At 38.2% G+C, this 18,851-nt stretch overlaps 1 protein-coding gene across 7 annotated transcripts in view; it reads right to left on the bottom strand.

Moving 5' to 3' along the window:
• The window catches only part of PTPRZ1 (protein tyrosine phosphatase receptor type Z1), a 129,293-nt gene that overhangs the window by 77,416 nt on the left and 33,026 nt on the right, over positions 1-18,851 (bottom strand). For all 7 annotated transcript variants that reach the window (XM_030961041.1, XM_030961044.1, XM_030961042.1 and 4 more), the window contains exon 2: positions 13,444-13,509. In XM_030961041.1, coding sequence (XP_030816901.1) covers positions 13,444-13,509 — 66 coding nt within the window. The remainder of the gene's footprint in view (positions 1-13,443; positions 13,510-18,851) is intronic.

Here is an 18,851-nt window from a genome sequence, read left to right as displayed (position 1 = left end):
CTGGAAAGTATAAACGTAGCTTTTCATCTTAGAGAGGTGCCAAATATGAAGTTTCATGACAATTTAAAATCAACATCAATTTTCACTGATGATCAACTTTGCAGAATAAAGCTAATAAGCTTGTAATTTTTCTTGGAATGTCAAATAATGAGAGGCCTGCATGGCAACAGCTAATTGCCACTGGGTGTTATGAACTGATTCCTCACCTAATTGCCAAATACTCCTAGTTTTGCTATGATAATTTTTAAATTAATTTGGTAATTTTTTACACACTGAAAGTAGAATAAATATTTGCACTCAATTTCTCAGTATTTTTCCTATCTGCTCTATCATTGTTAAGATCCGCACATAAAAATTTTGTTTAGAAACATACTCCATTGTTAATATGATATAAATTGGTCATAACTATTGGTCAGGACTGAACTGTTGTTTAATTTTATGTTAAGGGATATCTTTTTCACTGATTTCAGTTGGCTTTAGTTCAGGCAGTAACGATGAAGTTTGAAATCAGAGTATAGGTAATTAGTAGCAGTAGAATTTTGTACCTACTTAGCAATAATTTAAATTTTATTTACACAGGAATTTATCAAAGAGATTTATCTGTGGGTGATAGCATAATAAAGGTACTAACAGTATATTAAGTATTCATGTAGTCATTTATTTTTAGACTATAAATCATTGCAATGTAGTGATTCTTGAACAGGAAATAAACTTACAACATAAGTGGTATTTCACCTAGGATATAGAACATTTTATAAGCCAACTTCCTTATATTGACTCATGATCATAAAGGCAGTGGAGTTAGAGTGAGGATGAATGTGCCTGTAGAACTTGAATGAGAACACAGACGACTGTTTAGGTGATTTCAAAATTGAGATATCGTGGAAGAAAGAAAGTAAATAAAGAAAGGGAAGGAAGGAAGGAAGGAAGGAAGGAAGGAAGGAAGGAAGGAAGGAAGGAAGGAAGGAAGGAAGGAAGGAAGGAAGGAAGGAAGGAAGGAAGGAAGGAAGGAAGGAAGGAAGGAAGGAAGGAAGGAAGGAAGGAAGGAAGGAAGGAAGGAAGGAAGGAAGGAAGGAAGGAAGGAAGGAAGGAAGGAAGGAAGGAAGGAAGGAAGGAAGGAAGGAAGGAAGGAAGGAAGGAAGGAAGGAAGGAAGGACAAAAATGGTCTGGAAAAGCAGTAAATCTGTAATTTTTAATTGTGCTGAATAGATCAGTAAATACACCAAAATGTTACCATATTATCCTGTGGCTGTTATCACCCAGCACTAACAACTCTGTACTTTCACTATGAGAAGAGAAGAAAAATAGAAAGCAGCAGTAAATAGGAAGTATTAGGCTGTGTGTGCGCAGGATGCTCTGGAGAATCTCAGTTTTGCTAATTTCACCTACTGATGACATGACGTGTGAAAACACACCATCACAAGGAGGTCCAGTATAGCAAATGGGAAGAACAGCTGACCTTGAGAAAAACAGTTTTAAATTTGGCATGAAACTCAACAATGCAATTTGGAAAGTGATACATTTAGACAGTAGTGGGAGGTTTTGTTACTAATAAGAATTTCAACATAGGAAAAACATGGGGGAGGAGGAGAATCAGACCATGTCTGACAGCCTCAGAGGGCTGTAAACTGATGGAAAGGCAAGTGTGTACTGAAGCTCTAACCATGCAACTCCTAGTAAAGAAAATGAAGCATTAATGTCTTTGCAAGAAGTCCTCAGAACAGTTCATGTAGGATAATTGCATGAGATTCTGGTTGAAGACAAAATCATTTTAGATGAAACATAATTGAGCAGAAAAAGCTACTGCAACAATCAAAGGGGGACAAGAGACCAGATCATTGTGGTTTAACTTAAAAAACTAACAGGAAATGGATATCAATGCAGGTAAATTTTGCCGATAGAAAGAAACTCCCCAAAGAACAAACAAACAAAACAATCAATTCTACCAGAAGAACCAGATTATCTCAACAGTCCACTAATACAGCTACCTTGGAAATCCAAATCAATGTGGCTGCATGGCCAAGTACAAAGAGTGGTGGTGAAAGGAGGAAAACCCAGTTGGCAGCCAGTCACAAGTGGGGTTCGCCTAGGGCTCAGCAGTGGGGCCAGTTCCATTTAACATCTTAACCAACCATCTGAATGAAGGGCTCAAGTGCACCCTCAGTCAGTTTGCAGATGACACCAAGCTGGGCCATATTACTGATCTGCTGAGAGACAGGAAAGCTCTCAGAGGGATTTGGACAGGCTGGATCAAAGGGCTGAGGGCAACTGGATGAGGTTCAACAAGGCAAAGTGCCAGGTCCTGCCCTTGGGTCACAACAACCCATGCAATGTTCCAGGCTGTGGCCCACTGGAAAAGGACCTGGGGGTGCTGGTTGACAGCCATCTGAACATGATCCAGCATGTGCCCAGGCGGCCAGGAAGGGCAATGGCATCCTGGCCTGCCTCAGAAATGGTGTAGTCAGGACCAGGTGAGACAGTGACCCCCTGTACTTGGCGCAGGAGAGGCCACAGCTGGAATTCTGTGTCCAGTTTTGGGCCTCTCACTACAAGAAAAACACCGAGTTGCTGGAGTGTATCCAGAGAAAGGCAATGAAGCTGCTGAATGGTCTGGACCACAAGTCTGATGAGAAGCAACTGAGGGAGTTGAGCGTGTTTATTCTGGACAAAGGGAGGTGAAGATAGAAATTCTCACTCTTCAAGTCCCTGAAAGCAGCCTGTAGCCAGGTGGGGGTCAGTCTCTTCTCCAAGGTAACAAGTGACAGGACAAGATGAAATAGCCTCAAGTTGCATCAGGGGATGTTCAAATTGGCTTTTAGAAAAATACTCCTCATCATAAGGGTTATCCAGTACTGGAAAAGGCTCCTCAGGGAAGAGGCTGTGTTACCATCCCTGGCTGTATTTAAAAGATGGGTTACTTAAGGGACATGATTTAGTGGGGGGCTTGGCAGTGTTGGGTTAACAGCTGGTCTCAGTGATCTTAAGGGTCTTTTCCAATGTAAATGATTCTATGATTTTATGAAAAGTCAAGAATGGATTTCTGAGATAGTCTTTCAATGAAACTATGAAGCAAAATATTACACATATTTTTAAAACAGATTTCAATTAATTTTGTGTAAAAGTTAGGTGACATGATTGCCTGTAGTAGCAGTCTTGGAGTTGGGGGGTTCATATATAGTACCAATAACAAAACCCTGAACATTCAATTAAAGGACTGGAAAATACCACTTCATTCACAACAACTAAAACTGAGCAACTGGGAGAAGAATATTTTGTTTCTATAAAACATTTATCAAGGAGACAGATCAAAGTACACTGTAGTTCAGAGCTCTTATTTTATGATCACCTGAAATGTGCTTGCAGTCTACCTAACCATTTGTTTAAGAAAATATGACCAACTGAAACTGAAACAATTGACTGAACAAAACTTACTAGTAGCTTATTATTTGGAACAAAGGCAAATTTTAGAAACAACAATATGACTCAGTTGCATGGAATTTCAAAGTAAACTTTAAAATCTGTTGTCATTTTAAAAAGGATTTTGTTATTTCAGCTACTAATCTATCAACAGATTGCTAGTTATGAACCTGAGGTTTAAAAAAATCATGTTTTCCAATGGCAGGATGCAGAATATACTTTACTTGTATTGACTTTCACCTCAGGAAGCCATATTGATGAAAAGTTTCTTTTGCTAATAACAGTATTTGAAATTGAATAATAAATTATAAGGAAAAAGAAAACACCTTAAAATCTTTTTATAGAAGATAGTTAATGAATATAGCACAGTATAAACCTCACTGTTCTCCAGCAGCACTTACATTAATGACCTGTTGAGCTGGCAACTCACCAGCAGGTTTATGTATGTAACTTGTACCACATCTATAGATGTACCACTACCCTCACAAACAGAGGGACAAGGAGAATACCCTTAATTGATTGAATAGGTTTTATGCTACTAAATTGGAGCCAATCTTACACAGAATATGCACCAAGAAGTAATTTTTGATCCATTCTATGTAACTGTGACACAGCAGGTAAGAGCCTTCCCTCCTGGTATGTTCCCATAAAACTTGCAGTGGGTGTGCTGGCTCGGTGAACCCTGGCAGGCATGCCAGCTGAAGGCACCATGGTAACCAGGCTGGAGAGTGGCTCTGACATTTAGGAAAAGGCAGCTGCGAGAGACTGCAAGATAGTCATGGAAACACTCAGCCAGCTCTTTCTCCATTAGTTACTGGGGAGGAAAGTTTTTCCTGGAAACACAGGAGATAAAGTGGCAAACTGACAGTTACTTCATGGAGCTATTAAGAATGTCAGGGAGAAGTAGGCAACAAAACCCTACATGATTGTTTGATAGTAGGAAAAAGGAGAATTTTGTAATGCAAAAGAGAAACAAGTCATGGTTGCACTCTAAGAGAAGAATTAAAGCAATATGACAAAAAGTGTAAACTGGAAAGGATAGAAAAATTTCTTTCGAGAATGGGAAGTGAGGAGACACAGGAAGTCATCCAGAAAAGCTCTTTTTAGCACATGCTCCACAGCTTCTCTAAGGAAGAAACAAATGATTTCAAAGGGAACTTCAGATATGTGATCAAGCCACTGCAACAGATTATCATCAGTTGCTTTCACACAGGGGAGAACAAGTAGTGCTCTCATTTTGATTGGATGCACATCACATTAGGACTGGCAGGTGTACAGATCTCATCTTGGTGGCTAAATGTGTTGGCAAAGATTAGCCATGATAATGTACTGAATCTGTGTGGAGTGGGTACTTACAGCTGAAAAAAATGAATGCTTGACTTTTTTAAAGTATGTTCCTGCTCCTCAAGAATGTATATTACAGGCAATATTGTCTATTGCCTGTTTGTGCTGGCCAGTTTGCACCTCTTTTGGATACTTGGAAAGCAAGTGAGATACAGATAATGTGCTATTAAACAGGTAATGTGCTATTGTTCCTCTGTTCACACACACCACAGCCCTACTTTGAAGCTAGCTTTCAAGAAACTACATATGAATAATAATAATAATGAAAAAAACCCTTTTAGCTTGCATTTTTCACTCACTAGAACTCTAACCATAAATATTTGCTTTCCTGAAAAACAACAGGAAAAAATATAACCAAGCTTGATCATATTGCGTATATGCAAAGTGGTCAAAACATGTACGAGCAGGCAGAAAATCCACTCGGTTCTGAAAGAGGAGAATTTATTAATTTTGTCCCAGTATTTGTAAATACCCCACCAACAATATTTTTTTCAATTTTTCCCTTTCAGTTACTCATGCGGGGTGATAAAAAAATTGGGTATTTTTTGTTCTGGGCTTGTTTATACCACTAATGGAGTAAAAATAATTGCAATCAGTTTATAGCCATGCACTCAAGCCCTGAACTGGCTCCTTACACATGTAAGGAAATATCAGAAGTTGGGAAAAAAAAATTCCAAGTCCTTACATGTAAATGATTCTTTCCTTTTTCTAGCATTCAACACATTATCCCTCTCTTTGCTTTTACATTTTTAATACCTTAATTTTCGTAACTACCCTTTGAAAAGTCTCTTGTTAACACAGTTTTCATCAGATAAAGTGCACCGACAGAGGAGCCACTGACAGAGGGAAAACAGCTTAGGTTTCAAATGCAGCATCTATGATAAAGGCTGAAAGAAGACAAGTCAATTGTTCCTGTGGCTCCTAGAACAGGTTCAATGCCAGGCAATATCAGATCAAGCCACAGTTTTCTCTCTTGTAAAGAAAGCTCTTGGAAGAGAGTAGAAAGAGGCCACCACAACTTGTCTATAGGGTTTGTTGGAAGCATAGGTCTTCAAGCATAGCAAGAACCTGATAAATATGTATGCAGAGAGACCCAGCTTCTCAAAAAAAAAGGGCTTGTGCACTTTTCACAGGTGGAAGAGATGCTCAGAACTGAAATTCTGTGATTCTGGCATTGGAATGATTGAGGGAACAGTTCATGAACTGATAAATCTAGTGGCAAATGCTGATTATTCCAAGACAGAAATGTTGATGGGTTCCCCTAGTTTCTCAAAATGAAAATTTTGAATTTTTTTTTAATTTTTTTTTTGGCGGGGGGTGGGGGAAGAAGTTATAATATTCCACGGTCCCCTCCTGCTCAGGATTCTTCACTGTACCCTTTATCTTCCTTCTCTCACAGACTTGTCTAACCCTGCCCTTTGGGGGACTGCTTTAATCCTTATGGGTTAAAGAACATTACACAGAAAATCTACCTAGAAGGGTTTTATATCTACTGAATTAATGACATACAGCAAGATCAGGAATGGCTTCAAATTTGTGAGTAAAATCCACAGAATTATTTATTAGGTATTATCAAACTGTGCATACTGAAATGAGTGGGGTTTGAATTCATCAGGAAAAAAAAAAACCCTGTTGTAAATACAGCAGAATAGCCTTTGAGTAAAAATGTCAGTAAGGAAGTCCAAAACTAATTGGATGGAGCAGACAATTAAATACAGCCTTCTGTAAATGTAAGCAAGGTGAGAATTATTTGCTGGGCTCTAAACCTCACAAACCCACAGATCATTTTGACATGGAGGTGATGACCTCAAAGTAATCATCTGTGCATTTGGTAAGCAAGTGGTCCCCAAGAGCATAACCTTCCTACTGCAGCATACATTGCATGCACTTGAAAATGAGAAATCATTCAGTAGTATGTGCAAAAGGATACTTTTATGATCATTTTGAAGGGCAAAGAGGCTTAACTAGAGGCTGCAGTCTGCTGTGAGATATTCAAAATTTGTTTTTTTCCATTTGACTTTGGTATATTCCCAAACCAGCACTCTTAAAAAAGCTTTTAATTTCCAAATGGATTTACTTAATGGGAAGTTTGTACATCTTTCTGTCCCCTGAACAGAGCTTGGCATAACAGCAGTGCCACACTATGCAAATATCTCACATTTAGACTTCTGTACTTCAGAAGCCAACTTTTCATTTGAAAAAACTGATGATGCTCAGAAGTTGCTGTGCACTTTGTGAAAATGGTTTTGTTTATAGCATTATGGGACTGAAATGGAGGAAGGAACAGTCTTATCTGAGTTTCTTCAAAGGAAACTTAGGCAAATTGATCACTTTAATATTATTTGAAATAAAAGTGCTATAATTTAGCAGTGGTGAGACAAATAGGAATACCAACATGCTGTTCTTCAGATCTGTCCCACAAGAATTCAACTTTGAAAATACCATTAATCTGGGGTCCAATTCTCTTACTTCCTCCCTCAAAATCCCTTGAAAACTTTTCCACTCAGTTTACCCTAGAAATATTGCTGAATAAAAGTGAAACAAATTCCACTTTGCTGCTAATAGCTTTCTACTGCTCAAAGATCAGCTTTCTTAATTGAAAAGAAAGCTTATTGTAAACAAATTTCTGAACCATATAATTTTATATGGATTCAAAATCCACAAATATACTAAATAGACATCTTCCTTCTGTTGTGCTGTTGATTCAGTACACTGAGATATCTTAAAAGGAATTTCTTGATGGCCAGAAATGCCAGCATGTGGTTTTTCAATTGAGGACACCTTGTCCCTTTCATGCAAACAGATGCATAACTGTGTAATTTCTACTGTGGAATCATAAGCTTTCCAAAACCATTAACAGTGTAATAGGCTTTTAATTAGTGATCCTGTGAATTTAGTGACAAAAGACTGGAAGCACGAGTGGCTGTGTGATCTGGGGGTTACAAATACATGTCATGCAAGAAAGGTATGGCAGCCTCTGAAGCATAAGGTCTACTAAAAAAGAAAGGACCCCTGCAGAACTATTTTATGAATTAATAAAAGAGAGTATGTTATTTCCATTTCTTAATCTGACCCTTTATTGAAGGAACCCACACAGCCCAAGAGCATAGGCTTTTCTTTATTACCCACAACTGATACAGCACATCAGTTATGACTATACCTGGTGAACACAAAGCACAGAATGACGTATTTGGCAGGAGGTCATAAAAAGACAAGATCTTCTCATGAAGTGATGCTGATACTGCTATGGTAGTCACTTTGCTATGAAAAAAAATTGAACTTAATTTGGTATGCATCATCTCCCCAGAACACAGTTTTATCAAACCACTGAAAGCAGAAGGTTTCATCAACTCTTGGCCAGGGCTCTCTTGGTGATGTTTCAGTCTGCTCTGGCAGACCAGTCCATTAAAGCAGTCAGCTCAGCAGGCAGCTCAGGCAGCTCCTCGTTCCCACTTCCAGCAGGCTCCTGCTGGTGCATCCCCCTCTCACACACAGGCTGACTGTCAGGATTTGGCTCACCAAATGGCTCATCTATCATGCTGCACCCTGGGAGGGGATGGCCCAGACCCAGACCCCTGCCCTTCCCTGCAGACTCCCTTTGCCCTGGCCTGGAGCTGTCTCACAGGGAGCGAGTGCCATGCCCACGCTCACACAAGTCAGCAGCACAGCCTCTCCTTCACCTTAGCTGCAGGGCAGGGAGCAGCACCTGCATGCCCCACCTTGTCCATGCTCCCAGCAGATGGCTGCTGAACAGAGACACAGGGTGAGGATGAGGGGAAAGACTCAAATTTTCCACTTTACCTGGTCTGAACTAATGGGTAACAGAAGCAGCAGATATTTTACAGGATAAGCAGTTAGCTACCAATGTTAAATCATTCTGTTGGGCCACAGCTGAGGTAGTGTAGATCCTTGCTCATTTTTTAGGCTGAGTGAAAAGCAAATACACCCATGCATTGTTATGGACATAAGCAACAACATGCTTTTCCATAAACTTAATGAGAAGTGACTTTGAAATTAGATCTCCTCAGTATTGAAATATGATGGAACATTTGAAAGTAAAATATTAGCTCTTGTTTGGGCAAGAAAGAAAACTGTGTTTTCTCAGTACTGCTGAAAACAAAGGCCATTTTAATTTCTGAGCCAAACTACAGGCATGACCATTTGAAGCAACCACAGCACATTTATAAGACTTGGGATGGCAAACCTAGCCTTTCAAACAACAACTAAAGTTTTGCTTGTATAGCAACAGTAACGGGAATAATAAACTAGGGGAATATCTCCAGGAGGCTGTTGAGTCAGACACCAAAAGGTAACAATTCCAGGTTTAACAAGATTAGTTCAACAGGGGAGCAAAACAAAGAAATCATTACATTTAGGCATTGCCACTGAAAGAAGTATTGGTGCAAGTGCCAGAAGAGCACCATCACTATACACTACTACTGAAAAACATCAGATATTAAAAATTATCTGAATATCTTAATTAATCATCCTGATGGAATGAGTTATGTGTGTGTCAGCAGTGTGCCTTTGCAGTCAGGAAGACAAACGCTGTCCTGGGCTACCTTAGCGAGAATGGAGCCAGCAGGATGAGGGAATGACTTTTTCCCTCTACTGCACACCAGTGAGGTGACATTGAGAATGCAGGGTCCAGTTTTGATTTCTCCTGAACCTAGTATGAGATGGATATTTAAAAAATAAGGGCTGCTGAGGTGGTCTGGGGCTGGAGTACATCATGTATGAGGAGAGGCTGAGGGACCTGAGTTTGCTGAAGCTTAAGCTGAGAGGGAACTCAGCTGAAGTCTACTGCTCTGTAAAGGCAATTTACAGACCAGTACACAAGGAAAGAATGAGAAGCAATGGCCACAGGTTGCAATAAGACAGATTGAAGCTGAGTAAAAGAAAAGAAATGTTTTCAAAATAACAACAGAACACATTGACCAAACTGCAGCACCTCCTTCTTTGGAGATTTTCCATACTTTTCCTGTTTCAGCTTTGAAGATCATTATGCTTTGAGCTGAGGCTGGAATCACATCATCTCCAAGGGCCCCTTCAAACCTAAATCATACTGTGATTCTATGATTCATGATGCTTTTCCCCAGAGAAAAGGGAATATTATTCAGATTCTGCTTGCAAATAATAAAAATGTTCTTTGAATACCTGGAGATCAATCAGTTTATACCAAAATTACCCTTTCCTCAAGATCAGAGTTGCCAACATTTGTAAAGCAAATGTGTAACAGTGTATCACATAATAAATGGCAGCACAGGCTGAACCTAACACCCCTACACAGTGAAACAAAGAACATTGATCTGATTATGGTATTTATTTACATAGAACATTCAATTTTTAAAAATGTTTGAAACCCTTGGCTTTGCTAATTCCTTGAAGACTGCTTAGAATCTCTTGTTTTTAACAAATTTCAGCTGTGGTTTTTTTCCCCCTAAAGAACATAACTTGTTTGTTGTGAACAAGAACCAAAATCCCAGGAGTGAAATCCAACAAAAAGACATTTCACTGGGGACAGAAACAAAAAAAATTTTGTGACACTTGCCAGTTTTACAAGTGAACTTATAGACTTGGATTTTGATGGACTACTATCAACCAGCCATGTTAAAAAAAACCAAACCAAACATCAGAACCAGAAAACAACATTATATCATTCCTTCTGTCAAAAACAATTCAGATAAGCAAAGCATAAAAAAAAATTAATCTTTCACTTCTATGACAGAAGGTAACTGAAGCTCATATTGCTTGCTTTATGCTTTGAAGTAATATGTGAATGACTAAAGTTAGTGGTACAGTTAAATATTGTCTAAATGACCTTTGCTTATCAATTAGTATGTAACTGATTTAAGGATATTGAATTTTCACAGTACACCAGGGTTCTTCTGCAACAAAAAATGGTTGGATTCACTTTTTGCCATATGACACCATACGAAAATATTAATGACATTTTTAAAAATTTCTATGACTGCTTTAATGAAAAATATAATAAAAAGTTGTTAAAATAAAGTAATTTTTAGAAATAGGCTAGCTTCAGCATCCCCTTATGCCAGAAAACATTGGATGCATCTGTAACAAGAACTTGTACCTTCCAGTTCCTTAACATGGTATTTGTTTATGCAAATACATGCAAAGTCAGGACACAAAAGATTAAATTAATGCATGCAAATGCAGATTTTGTTCATGGCTTAAAACAGAGCTCTTAGAAGTATTACAAAATCTTTCCAGTAGCATTTATGACTTCATTATACACTCATCCAAGAGTCAAAACCTGATGGTGACTCATTAATTTCCAGCATGTGAAATTGCTTTATTATGAAACTTCACGTTCAGAAATTGGTTGATTTTAGCAGGTAAAACTCTCTACCTCCATTTTACTTTCACCTTACAGCACCATCCCAGTAAAGGAGTATATCAACCCACTGTGGCTAATATATCTGAAATTCCTTATTTGATATAGAGAATTACACTGCTCAGACTCAGGTTAATTTACCGAGCCAGTTGGATCTCTCTTACCCATGGTGCATTAGACTCTATGTTTCAGGATCCCCAGGCCTATTCAAAACACTTCATTGGCACATTCAGTCTAATTTTTCACTTTCAATGAAATTTTTCACTTTCAGTCTTTCAGTAAGAGGGTTATAAGACAGTAGAATATAACTGGTGTCTGAGGAAAAAAAATGTACTGGCAAAGCATTCATCCATTCAGAGGTGTGGATGTCGGTCTATGCCTCAAAACCATAAGCCTGTGCTAGGTACAGTGCTTATACATACAGTACCTGGTATTGCTTGCCTCAGGAATAAAATAATTTAAATTATTATAAATGAAGGAGATCAATACCCATATGCTTCAGGCTCTAGACCTCTGTGCCTCCAAATCACAATGTTAAAATCTTGAATTTTTTTTCACGTACAGGAAGGCTGTCTTTTTATTAGTGAAAGCTGATTTTGTGCATTCTACCTTATGCCATGAACCAATTACCTGGTATTTCAGCAAAGCATCCCATAATACTCAGCTTTCAAACAGTTGCTAGCCCTAAGCTCCTGATTTACATGCAGCCTTCCCCAAAAGCTTTGAACATCAATTTTTGACCCCACATGCAGTCAGCTGTTTAAGAATGCTGGGGGCACACGGAGCTTGTGCAGCAGAGGGCTCGGAGAGGCAGCAGGAGCAGGGCAGGAGCAGGGCAGGATGCAGCTGGGGCAGGACAGGATGCAGCTGGGGCAGGTGGCTGCAGGAGCAGCAGGGTGCTAGCCAGGGCTCCTGGACAGGTCTGAATAGGGAGAAAGGCTTTGCCAGCTGGGGATTCACTGGAGCAGAGCATATGAATTGAGATGACTACACACAGGCATCTCACAGGTCAAGGGAGAGAAACAACAGGTATGGATCAGCTGACATGCCAATTCTGTGCTATTTTTCCATACAAAATAGCCATCAGTGGTGAGCTATGGATGCTGCAGCAGCATCACCTATGCACAGTGCATGGGTACTCTGTGCAGCCTAGGGAAGAGCTATATCCTCTGATACCCTAAACAAACTCCATTCTCTATCCTTTACAGACTGCCCTCTGGTCACCAGGAATCCAGGAGGTTTATCCCTGCAGTCATCTAACTACAATATTAAAAAATGGATCGACTTTGAACATGAAATACTGTATTGATTGATTTTATGCTTGAATTTTGCACTACAATCTGTGTAAGTGGGAGTTTTTATTATAAATCTCATTTTGAAGGCTTTATGACTAGCCTGTTTCAATTCTCTCTAGGCTTAAAACTTGTTAGATATGTTTTACACTAGAAGATAAAAATTGTCTTGAAAATGAGAGAGTGAGAGAAATAAAAAGAATGGTGTGATTTTCCTTAACTACAGGAACATATTTTGAATAAAATTTATGAAAAACTTAAATTTGACAGTCCTTTTTTTTCATAGTTTGATATTTTTGAAACAGTAGCTTAAGAAATTTAAAATGTAAGAGCCTACACACATCCATAAGAGCTCACTTCCTACATGTTGGGCAAAAGACACCTAGGACAAAATTACCTTTTTAGTATTACTGAAATCACTGGACTTATACGCAAGAACATAAGCTAATTGTGATTTATCCATTGTTCTTCTTTAATAAGGCATGAAAAATTTCAGGGTATATCTTTCCTGGTCATGCAAATGAGAGAGACAAAGTGACCGAGTTTTTAGGAGAGGCAGGGTGGGACTTGGCAAGGATGCTGAAGTGCTCACAAGCACAGCGTAGAAGTTCATGTGCAGTGTATGGATAGGCTCTTTCCCACATAATGTGCTGTGCCTTGATTCAGCCTTTCTGACTGCTTTTCAGGTTTGCTAGAACAACAATGTTGAAATGATTAACAAGCACCTAGCAATTTATTGGCCCAGCCTTCATCAAATAAGTCAGGTCTCAGGTTGAGGTTTTAATGTTGAGGACTTTCTCTTTCCAAAACTAATAGATGTAATCTCTTATAAGTAGATTAAAATATGAATCTAAATAGATGAAAATTTTCTCCTATTGTAAAGTTCCTGTATTTTTCAGATTCCCTTTCCAACACTTTAGCAATTGTTTAGGCATATGGTAAGTAGTACACAGACACATGAGGCTCTTAAAATTGTAATAATAAACACAAAAATATCAAAGTGAAATAACTCATTCAATAGACAGCTTTGCTTACCTGTATATGACCAATCAATCTCTTCAATCAGTTTCCGCTGTTGTCTATAGTATCCGTACACCAAATCTGCAAAATAGTAATAATTTACAATATTAAAACCCAAAGACTAAAAGGACCTTGAAGTGTTGATGACACCCCCCTCCCACAAGATAATCACTGTTTTAATTAATTATGAATAATTTATTTTGTCCTTATTTTGGACCTCAAATGAAAAGTAATGGTTAAACAGAATCTAAATATCATTAACATTGTAGCATATTAAGGACAAAAGCAAAGCAAAGAGATTTCCTTTTTCCTTCCCCTTTCCTTTCCTTTCCTTTCCTTTCCTTTCCTTTCCTTTCCTTTCCTTTCCTTTCCTTTCCTTTCCTTTCCTTTCCTTTCCTTTCCTTTCCTTTCCTTTCCTTTCCTTTCCTTTCCTTTCCTTTCCTTTCCTTTCCTTTCCTTTCCTTTCCTTTCCTTTCCTTTCCTTTCCTTTCCTTTCCTTTCCTTTCCTTTCCTTTCCTTTCCTTTCCTTTCCTTTCCTTTCCTTTCCTTTCCTTTCCTTTCCTTTCACAACCATTCCTCCTCTTTTAAAATTAATACAACTCTCTCACAAAGAAACCCTGTTTTGTCATGTCATTTGGGAGAACCATTCTAGATAACCAGGATGTCAATGACAGTTAAACTTTTGCTTCATTGTGGTCATGACTTCACATGATTTCTGTAACTTTGTACTGCTGATACAAGAAAAATGTTAAATATAATGAATAAAATATTCTAAAATGATTCAACATTTGAATATGAGTATTCTAAAATATTCAAATTATTTTCATTGTGTTCTATCATTGGCATAATTATAGATAGAATATTACTTGTATGTCCATAAATTTGATGGAGAGAGAAGGTTAGATACTAGTTACTTTTAAATGATGTTAGTTTTTCCTAGAGAGAAATATCTAAGTGTATAAATGCTCATTGACTTACTCTGACTACTGAAAAACCTTCGCTGTTATTCTTTTTATGCCAGTCCTAGGGCAATTCTAGCAACAGAGTGATATGGGCAAACAGATGACTATGCCCCCTAATAATTACTAAAGCATGTAAATTGCAGATACATGTTTTTTGAGATCATCATTTCTAGAGCCATAATATAAACTGTCATTACTGTTCTAGAGAAGTACAATACAACTTATCTAAGAAATATTTGCCCTCAAGCATGTTGAACACATATATGGATTGCTTCATTGAGAAAATGCCATAGAATTCTGTTCATACTCTGCAATAAGTAATTTAATGAAACAATTTCATAACATTCATTTCTTTTTCTCTCACGCAGAAATGCAGCACTGCTTACAGGATGTTAAATCATAATTCCTATTTGCAAGTTTACATGTTTATGTGTCTTACAGTGACTTTCTGCTACCTAAATGAAGCCCATGTTTTATTAACTTCACCAGACTTCTACCTCCTCCACGTGATGTGATTGTCCTTTAATATTTTTCTCTTCTCCTTCTCCCTCCCTGCCAAAAATACCAAACTATCCCATGTAACAAGACACAGTTTTCACTCCTGACTAAGATCAAACCTCACAGGTAAGTAAGGGCAGTGGAAAAGGATTTACATGCACCAAAGGTGTCTTTGGACCACATTTCCAAGTCAATGTGCATTGTGCCTGGTCATTGAATTAATTATGGAAAAGAAAGCTGTGTAAGTTGTGATTCACAGCTGTTAGTTAGTGTCTCCACTTTCCTCCTTTATCCATTGTCCTCCTAATTGTTACTTCCTGAAGTCACATGCAAACTAAGCAGGGCTTGGGCATGAGAGCTTCCCACTACTTTTCAAATTTCACAGGGAGTTCTGATGAACAAGGAGTGATAGTTCCAACGAATGAGAAAAAAAATGGGCAAGGTTCACTTTGTTTGGTGCATTACACACTTATAGACCGAGTAAATATTTCAGAAAGTTTTTAAAGATTCTGGGAGGAGTCAGGACTTGTACACCTTCCTTCCTTTGTTATTCACAAGCTGTGTGTCCACAGCCCCTCCACAGCACACCCACAGCCATGAACTTTCTTGCATCTGCAGGGACTGTCAGTGGTTTTGGTCTCATCTCTTTGCACTTTAAATATGTGGCAAAACTAGGGAAGAAAAGCAAATTTCATCTGTGACTGAAGATTCATAGCTAGCATGAGTGGCGGAGGGAAGTGCTGTGTGAGTGTGAGGTTGGGCCATGCAGCAATTGTTCCTTTGAGCTGCTGGTGTAAATTGCCCTGGGAAACACAACCACGCATTCTACTGCTGTGCAAACTGACAGGTTAAACAGCTAACAGTGTAGAGACCAGCTCGAAAGAAATTATTTTATTTTTTAGTTTTATTTTATTTAAAGCTAACAAATCAACATCCCTTTTGCTGATGATATATGACAGCAGGTACTTCTGTTTAAATACTGTATTTAAATTCCTTGCATTTGATTTAATGAAGATGGGAAGAGCACCGTCACAAAAAAAAAAGGCAAAACTGATGTCAAGTTTGTGGTTTTATGCGTAAATCTATGATACTGATTGAGTTTGATCAGCTTGACAGTCTGCATGACTCCTATGACACTGACTGACGTCTACAGCCAGTGCCTAAAATAGCTGGAATTTTATTGGATGAGGTGGTGCTTTATGAAGCAAAAGATACCAAATATTCTTTTTTGTTTCCAGGAAGCGATTGAACATGTTTCTATAAATTGTTGATTTATTCACAGAACAGGGAAGTTTGGTTTTGGGATCATGTTTTAAACAGTTTTGTGGTTATCCTTCTATGTCTATTAAGGAGACATGCAAGATATCATTAAATGCTTTTTCTCCCCCTTTTACTACCCTCCTTCAAAGTCAAATGTTTCTGTCTGAGGCTGTAAGACTTGTTTCTTTTTACATTCTGTTGAAACAGTGTGTGCCCCAGTGCCCAAGGCCCATGAAATCAGAAATAATGGTGGCAAGTGCTCCCTTGCTATTCACGGGTAGCAGGACAGACTGATTTGCGACTGACCCTGTCTCATGTTCAGTCACAAGGGCAAAGAGAGAACATGATCTCTGGTTAAAGCATAGTGCTAGGAGTAATAAGATCTTGTAGATACTTTTTCCTGTATAAAAAGTAAAAATAACCAGATTTTCTTCTTTCTAATATGAGTCTGATATTCCTTTTGTACTTACTGGCCTCAGTTGAGTTTCTTTTGATTTAGTCCTGTGAATGAAATATTCAAATCCTCAACAGGCATATCTAAAGGTGAAAAATTATTAGCTTTAATGATTAACGTAAAGAGTTTTCTGTGAGGGAGATCCTGTTGACTTGACACTGTGCCAGAAAAAAAGAGCCAACATAAAGGAAATGGGACCTTAAACCTCTGAATTCTATTGGAGAAATTCCCCTCAGAGATGCTGAGGCAACAAGCTCCAAGTATCCACCAGAGATTCCTCTCTTAAGTCTTGGTATAAAAGGGCTTTCTAAGGACAGTGCTCGAGAGTCTGGGGATGCTGCACTCCATGTGCTGCTTTGCTACAAAGGATACAAGCTCAGGCATAATTTGGAACTGACATTTATACCCAGGATACTGTAATTTTACACTTTATGTCCTTTGTGCCAGTGTCAAGACATACCAGCTGCCAGACTCAAGAGGAAAAAGGGACATCCTCCTTGTGGTTTTGCCTCCACTCAAGCTGAACTTGTGAGTTGCACCTGCAGTGGAGCTGGAATTTATGAGATTCTGACACCAGAATAACTTATTTATGGGAACTGGGACACATTAAGTAATGTCAGCATTAGTGAGATCTACAAATAGGACACTGGTGTTCTGCATGTGCAGTATGGGTAGATATTATGAACTATGCATTTAGATTACAAACATGATTTGGTCCTGGAATACATGGTCCATTCAATATTTTCCTCCTAAAATCTTATTTGAAAGCAAAGAGGATAGATTCTAAAGTAATAAGCGTTCATCTGGTATAAGTGGATAATGGCAACGCAGTATAGTCATGGAGATAAAGGATTTGTCAGTATTAAAATTCCAATTTGCATGGGGAAGATTCAGTGCATGGTTCTTAGGCCAAAGAAGTGCACAGGAACTCTTGGAATAGCAGCAAGGATGAGCAGTCACTGAAAACTGTGATAATCTTCTCTTTGAGGAACACAGAGGCTCTTGTTTCAAGCCAATTGTGTCTCATGAGAGCTCAGCTATGTACACTGATATTACTGACTCCAGAAGTGGGAAGCTATGAATACCTGAGGATTACACAGGTTTGGAAATGATTTTAAAATCTGTGAAGGAGAAATCCACAAACACTTCTTAAACACAGTGACACCACTTTTGGCTCACTGAGTCTATTGATGAAACTGGGAGGATTATACTAGGAAATTCTCATTGCATATTTGCCCTCTTTTAATCCACTTGTCTTGACAGTTGGCATTGGTTATTAACAAAGACAGGTTATCAGGCAAGTAGCTTATTTGTAGATTAAGACATACATATCATCACTGGAGAAGAATTAGGAATTGTAGAACAAACTTAAATGGTAAGGTAGCAGCAATGTTTATACAGGGTAACTGAAAGAGAATCTGTGCATGGCTAGTGGCTAAGAAGTGGGACAGAGACAAAATTGCTGCAAAGAAGTCACAGAGAGGAGAACAAACTGCAAAAATGGCATAATAACAAATTCAAAAAAAAAGAAGCTACATGTAATTTAAAAAAGAGATGCTTGGTGATTGTCAAATATGAAAGAATACAATTAAATAGATTTTTGAATAGAGTTTCATTAGACAGGTTCTGCTTCTGAGAACACTAAACAGAGGTAAAACTGTGCAATATCACATCTGATAAATGGATTGCTTCTTTCACAATTTTAATTTACTTATTTTAGCCTCTTTCCTTGACAGGATTGTCACAGAATCCACTTCTATATCTTTCATCAATCTTATGATGGTGTAGCTTCATTGCCTCAACTGAAATAACTCTAATTTATACTGACAGAGGAAATAAGAAGATTCAGAACACAACCTGGTAACAGTCTTGAAGTTTTAAAAGACAGTGGTTAACTATAAATCCCTTTAGCAGAATGATCTACATTTGCCTGAGTGATCCCTCCCCCTTCTTATGAATGCATTTCATTCTGTAATGCCATCTGTAAAATTCTTAACAACACAAAAATACTTTAATAACACTCCTCTACAATTTCATATATTCTTTTTCTCTAAATGTCAAAGTGTCTAAGTCTTCTGTCAAGACCTGTCAGACAACTCTCCCACCCTTAGTGAAATTTAAAAATATTTTTTTACCCACAGTTTCTTGTATGTAGGCTTATTTCAGGCTTTGGTATAAGATCAGGTGTATATAAAGGAGAGTCAGTCCCTTCCATCACACTTGAGTACAGGCCGTTCATCCCAATACAC

This window comes from Camarhynchus parvulus, chromosome 1A, assembly GCF_901933205.1.
Source record: "Camarhynchus parvulus chromosome 1A, STF_HiC, whole genome shotgun sequence".
In the NCBI taxonomy this organism is placed as follows: domain Eukaryota; kingdom Metazoa; phylum Chordata; class Aves; order Passeriformes; family Thraupidae; genus Camarhynchus; species Camarhynchus parvulus.
The sequence above is the reverse complement of the archived record's forward strand: the minus strand, read 5'-3'. Positions and strand labels throughout refer to the sequence as shown.